The 6,270-nt window shown below is 33.3% G+C and overlaps 2 protein-coding genes across 2 annotated transcripts; both read left to right on the top strand.

Moving 5' to 3' along the window:
* The first annotated feature begins 1,074 nt into the window (after positions 1-1,074).
* LOC131172093 (G-type lectin S-receptor-like serine/threonine-protein kinase RKS1) lies at positions 1,075-1,881 on the top strand. The gene is made up of 2 exons (XM_058133042.1): positions 1,075-1,177; positions 1,301-1,881. Exons 1-2 carry the CDS (start codon positions 1,075-1,077, stop codon positions 1,879-1,881), a joined length of 684 nt encoding a protein of 227 aa, XP_057989025.1.
* A 9-nt stretch (positions 1,882-1,890) lies between these two features.
* Positions 1,891-3,519, top strand: LOC110657182 (G-type lectin S-receptor-like serine/threonine-protein kinase At1g11410). The gene is made up of 5 exons (XM_058133043.1): positions 1,891-2,096; positions 2,214-2,374; positions 2,519-2,653; positions 2,758-2,933; positions 3,082-3,519. Exons 1-5 carry the CDS (start codon positions 1,891-1,893, stop codon positions 3,517-3,519), a joined length of 1,116 nt encoding a protein of 371 aa, XP_057989026.1.
* Positions 3,520-6,270: the final 2,751 nt, after the last annotated feature.

Here is a 6,270-nt window from a genome sequence, read left to right on the forward strand (position 1 = left end):
CTCCCCACTTTAAAGAAATATTCTGCCCTTAACAACCAACCTTCCAAGCCCTCCCCACTAAAATGAGAAAACTCTAATTTGGCAGAACTATTCCAAGGATTAACCCTTACCACATTATCTACAACTAATACTTGCTCATCATGATGCCTTCTCTCCATCGTCTCTACATTCTGGCAAATTAACCCAGCAATTAAACACTTCAGTTCATCCGCTATGCCCTGGAACTTAGCTTCCTGACCTGCCATATTCTCTTGCAATCTTGCTTCTTGCCTATGCTCAGCCTCTATTACCATAGAAGCTATCTCTTTTCGCCACTCTTGGGACCACATCTCCACCCCGTCATGGCCGTGTATCACCGCTCTGATACCAAATGTTGTAGTAGAAAATAGGAAGAACAAAATACAGAGGAAATAAAACTCAACAATCAATCACATTTTCATTAAGAATCAAGAATGGATCTGTACATAGTCAGTTACAACTTTTATAGCTAACAAATCTAACAAACTACAAACAACTTCTCTCATTTTTCCACTCTTATAACAACTTATCCTTTCAACTTGCCATTGAGCTTGACAGAAAATACGAAAAGCATAACAACTTCCCAATTGAGCTTGCACAACAACTAGAGACTGTCGTTATAAAAGAACTCAACACGCAACACACCATTTCATTAATCAACAATGCACCGTTTCCCTTAATATCATATCACAACGCTTCCTCCATTGTTTTTGGCTTGCAAGCTCATTAATCCTCCTACTCCTACAATGACAAATTTTCAAACTTTCCTCCAAGTTACTACATTTGGTTCAATGGACGCAGGACAGTTTCTTCAGTCTAGAACATTCAAAAGTAGGCCATTGTTAATTGCCTTCCCCTGGACAAAATTGAACAAATGCAAAATCAACGATTATTTAGTTTTTCACAACAGGCCATGGTAAAGAAGACAAGAAATATAGTTGATAACAAACTCTCAGTTTACTTGTGAGAAGTCTAATCTCCTTGTGGACTTTTCTCAGTTAAAAATATGATCACATCCCACATAAGATTCACTTCAATGAAGATTAAAGAACCAGTATGGATTTCCGGAAGTTGTTCCTGCATTCTTCTCTTCTAGTACTCCATATCGCATTTTCTTCCTCCAAAGACACCACAACTATAAAGCAAACCATTCATGATGGTGACTTTCTAATCTCTAGAGAGAATAATTTTGCATTAGGATTCTTTAGCCCTGGAAGTTTGAGGTTTAGATATCTTGGAATCTAGTACCATAAAGTATGAAAGCAAACTGTGGTGTGGGTAGCAAATAGGAATAAACCAATCAATGGTTCCTTGGGAGTTCTATCCATTGACCAATATGGAAATCTCATTCTCCATAGCCACCACAACCAGAAAGTTCCTATACGGTCTACAAATGTCTCAGTAGAGGTTACAGATACTTGCGTAGTTCAGCTCTTGGATACAGGAAATTTGATTTTGGTCCACCATGGAAGTACCGTGTGGGAAAGCTTTGATCATCCCATGGATACTATACTGCCAGGAATGAAACTTGGGTTGAACCGAAGGACAGGCATGAACCGGTTCCCGATATCTTGGAGATCAGCAGATGACCCTAGAACTGGAAACTTCTCACTTCAGATCAACCCAAAAGGATCACCACAGGTCTTTATCTACTGGGGTATAAAATATATTTGGCGAAGCTTTTGGCCCTCGAAAAGTTATGCGCTTACATCCAGTGTTAGTTTTGTCAGCAATCAAAATGAGACATATATGACCTATTCTGTTTCTGATGCTTCTGTTATCCTAAGAGTAATGTCGGACTATTCAGGACTTGTTAAGAAACTAATTTGGCATGAAAAAGATGGCAAATGGAATAAATTCTAGTTAATACCAATGTCTCCATCTGATCCATATGGGCATTGTGTTACCTATGGAATATGTGATCCTAACTATCGTAGTCGAAGATTTGTATGTGATTGGTTAGCAGGGTATGAACCCAAGTCCATAAGGGACTGGCATACTCTAAAAGATGCATCAGGTGGGCGTGCCAGGAAGCGGCTAGAGTCTATCACATTGTGTGAGCATGGAGAAGGATTTGTGTAAGTGGCAAATGTAAAGTACCTGACACTTCAGCAGCACTTTGGGTGAGCACAAATATGAGTCCAAGGGACTGAAAAGAATTGCAGGAGGAATTGTTCATGCTCTTCATATGCAAGCATAGATATTGCTGGGAAGGAGACTGGCTGTTTGACATGGTATGGCAAATTGATGGACACTGGACATAATAGGGAGGAAAGATATGATATTTATGCTCGTGTTGATGCAGTTGAATTAGATAATGTATTTTTGCCTTCGACAAATTTTGGACAAAACCAATGTGTATAATCCGGTGATAAAATTGGATAATAAGCCCTGCATGAATTGTCTGTGTTTATGTTCTATCATTATGCCTTGCCTTTTAACTTCCTTTTCGTTTCCACTTTGATGGAACAATAATAAATTCTTTTCCCTACTTACACAGTTGAAATCGCCCAAAAATGGAATCGTTTTCTTAAAAGCAAGGATATGTTAGCCATTTTAGTAGCATTTGTTGTTTCAGCTTGGCTTGTCATCATCTTATTTACATACTTGTGGCTCAAGAAGAAGAACAAAAGGGGTAAGAAACTAGATTTTGTATGATGTTTTGTGCCTTTCTATGTATATTCATAACTCTGATTTGAGTAAGCATTAAGCATTTTGGTTTCATCTTTTTGATGGCAGTGAGGAACAAATGGAATAAAAGATGGCTTGATACAATTGACAACGTATACCACAAGGAAACTTCAGTGGAAAATCAAGTCGAAGGTAGCATTAGTCATCCAGAGATTGCATTTTTCAATCTCAGCACCATACTTGCTGCAACTAATAGTTTCTCTCCAGCAAACAAACTAGGGCGGGTTTTAGTGTGGTTTATATATATATATATATATATATATATATATATATATATAAAACTTCTGTGCAAATGTTCAAAACTGTGTACATGTGCTTGTCTTCATCTCTAGTTGTTGTTGTGAGATTCTAAATGTCAAAACATGACTGTAGGGTAAATTGTCTAATGGAAAGGAAGTTGCTGTTAAAAGACTTTCAAAAGATTCAGGGCAAGGAATAGATGAATTTAAAAATGATGTTTTGTTGATTGCAAAACTTCAACATCAGAATCTAGTGAAACTCGTAGGATGCTGCATTCATGTTGAGGAATTGATGCTAGTTTATGAATACATGCCAAACAAAAGCTTAGACTCCTTTCTTTTCGGTAAGTCCTGTGTATATCCAACTTTATTTAGCATTGTATTCCAAAAGTTGTCTAATTCCATCAGTTTCAACAGCATGATTGATGGACATAAAATGCATAAATTGGCTTTGATTGAGATGGAAATCTTTTGTTGGATGGAACAAGAAGATCAATCTTGGATTGCAGAAAACGCTTTGCTATTATCATTGGGATTGGTTGTGAATCTTATATATTCACAAAGATTCTAGGTTGAGAATTATCTATAGAGATCTAAAAACTAACAACATTCTATTGGATGAAAAAATGAATCCAAAAATTTCGGATTTTAGCCTAACTAGAATCTTCAAAGGTGACCAAACTCATGGAAAGACAAACAGAATAGTTGGAACATTATAAGTATACCTACACACCTAGCAGCTAGACACACAGAACCACCACTAAGAATACCATTCTTTCTTACATTAAATAATTTAAAAGGAGCATTATAACTATTCTTTTCTGTTTTACATATGCAGTGGGTAAATATCACCAAAATATGTGGTGTTCGGAAAGTATTCAACAAAATTTGATGTCTTTGATTTTGGGATCATATTATTAGGGATCATTACAGGGGAAAAAAACAATAGCTTTATTCAAGAGGATTCTTACCCAAGCATGGCAGGAGAAGTAAGTTGAGAGATTTGGGTCAATTATTCTAATCATCACAGAGTTCTGCAATGATTTTTCTTATGGTCATAAAACATAGAATTTGTTGCAATTTAGTTACTGAAATTCAACTTTGTTGCAATTAGTTTCCTAATATTCAATTTGGGGCTAGTTTTGTAAGGTTTCTTCAATTTGATTTTTGGTCCACACCTCATTTTTAGTATTACAATATCTTGATATGTATGTCATGTTAGTTTTCCATTGGAATTCTTACCAAAATCACACAATCAAGTTAGAGTGCACTAATTGCAACAAAAAGTAAAAGTAGTGATTAAATTATGACCAGTTGAAACTTTGTTACGACAATAGCCACAAAAATATTATACTCTTAAAGATGCTTTCAATACCTTATCTTCCATACTGTTACAATTTGTTGGACTTTTCTTGCCTCTAGCCAATGCATTATGCACCCAAAACACAAGATATATAGTGGAATCTACTTATCAAATACATTAATCTCATATATTTGTGTTTTGGATCCATGATAAACTAGGTCTAGGCAAAAATTTATCCAATTTGTTTATGGGCTCATCTTGTGTATGATGATGTTATAGATATGGCATTTATGGAGAGAAAAGAGAGCATTGGAGATGGTTGATTCATCACTAAAGGAGTCTTGTTCTCCTACTGAAGTATTGAGATACATCCAAATTGGGCTCTTATGTGTGCAAGAAGATGTATTAGAAAGACCAACATGTCGGCTATTGCTCTAATTTTAAATAGTGAAATTAATCTTCCTTCTCCTAAGCGACTCACTTATAGAAAGTCTAGTATTATTAGTTCTATCTCATTAGAACCAAAACAAAGATTTTGTTCTGTGGATGAGGAAACAATCACTGAGGTTGTATGTCATTGAATACATCTCTCTTCAATTACATAAATTTTTAGTACAGGGGATTTATGATATGCTTTACTGATATTAAATTTTTTTTTTATTTAGATCTGATTTATTATATAGCTTGAAAATATAAATATATGTGAAATATATGTCTACATGAATGTTATTATAAAGTTGAGTTGTGAAAAAGGAATACTAAACTTTGCCAAGTAGCACTCCTTTTGAGATGTTATGAGAATTTGCTTTTATTCCATGTGGCGTATTTCAAAATTTTTATACGAATTAATTGACTATGAACATTGGTAATGGTAATATAAATTATTGGAAACTCTGAGTTATATCTCATTCAAATATTTTCTTTTTTATTATAATGAGTCCATTTTTAATTCATTTAAATAATGAATGAATTAATTTATTTTCATTCAATTATGAAATGATTTTCGAATTTCATGCATTTGATGTATACTAAAGTAGTAGTATCTCTAAATCATTTCAATTGCTTGGCGTGTACTTCATTATTACTTTTAAGTACACTTTTTATTTTTATTTATATTTTCTTAAAAAAATTTTGCACTTACTATAAAAAATCCTGCACAACGCGAATACTTTTGACTAATTCATATATAAAATAATTATATATCATCATATCTAAATTTCATGATGAGTTAAGTTTAAACAATAATTTTTCTCTATGTTGATTAAACAATTAGATTGCAATTAATTTCTACTGATATATATGTGATGACAAAATTTGAAAGAAAATTATTTTTTAATTATTTTTGTCCAAGTGGGATAGCATTTTTTTTCATGTCAAATCCTATTTCATTCTTTCATTAGGAGTATAAGGGTTTAATTTTAAGAAATTTACTATTTAGGCCATAGGTTTTACCATCAATAATACTTGGGTCCTTTTAGTTTGGAAAATTAAACTATTTTCTTTGTTCACTTTTATATGCCATTTTAAGGTTTTTGTACGGTAATTAGGAAATCAATTAAATCACTTAAATTATAATAAAACACTTATTAATTTGACTAAATTACCTTTTATCTCACCTAATTAAGAGGGATGTGATAAAATGACTTTTAGTTTTAGGAAATTGTAGAAATAACGATTGTGTTTAGTATATATGAGGGTAAAACTGGAAAAAAAAGTTAATTAATACTCCTTAATCTTCTTAAATGAAAGATAATTTTGGACAAAATTATTTTCGAAAAATGATAAATAAAAGTGGATGGAGAGTATTAAGCATCTAAGTTTTGCTTTTGTCAAAATCAGAAGTCCTTCTATCTAATCTAAACTTAATTTCCCTCTATCCAATCTAAACTTAATTTGTTGTTAATCTCACTAATTTCAATGGTTAAAGGAGGGAAATCTTAAATGATTAAATTACCCTTTTTACTATGTGATTTCTCTCTCTTCCTGGTATTTCTCTATCTTTCTCTTATTAGTTCTCTC

The sequence above is a fragment of the Hevea brasiliensis genome, chromosome 13, assembly GCF_030052815.1.
Source record: "Hevea brasiliensis isolate MT/VB/25A 57/8 chromosome 13, ASM3005281v1, whole genome shotgun sequence".
Lineage (NCBI taxonomy): Eukaryota > Viridiplantae > Streptophyta > Magnoliopsida > Malpighiales > Euphorbiaceae > Hevea > Hevea brasiliensis.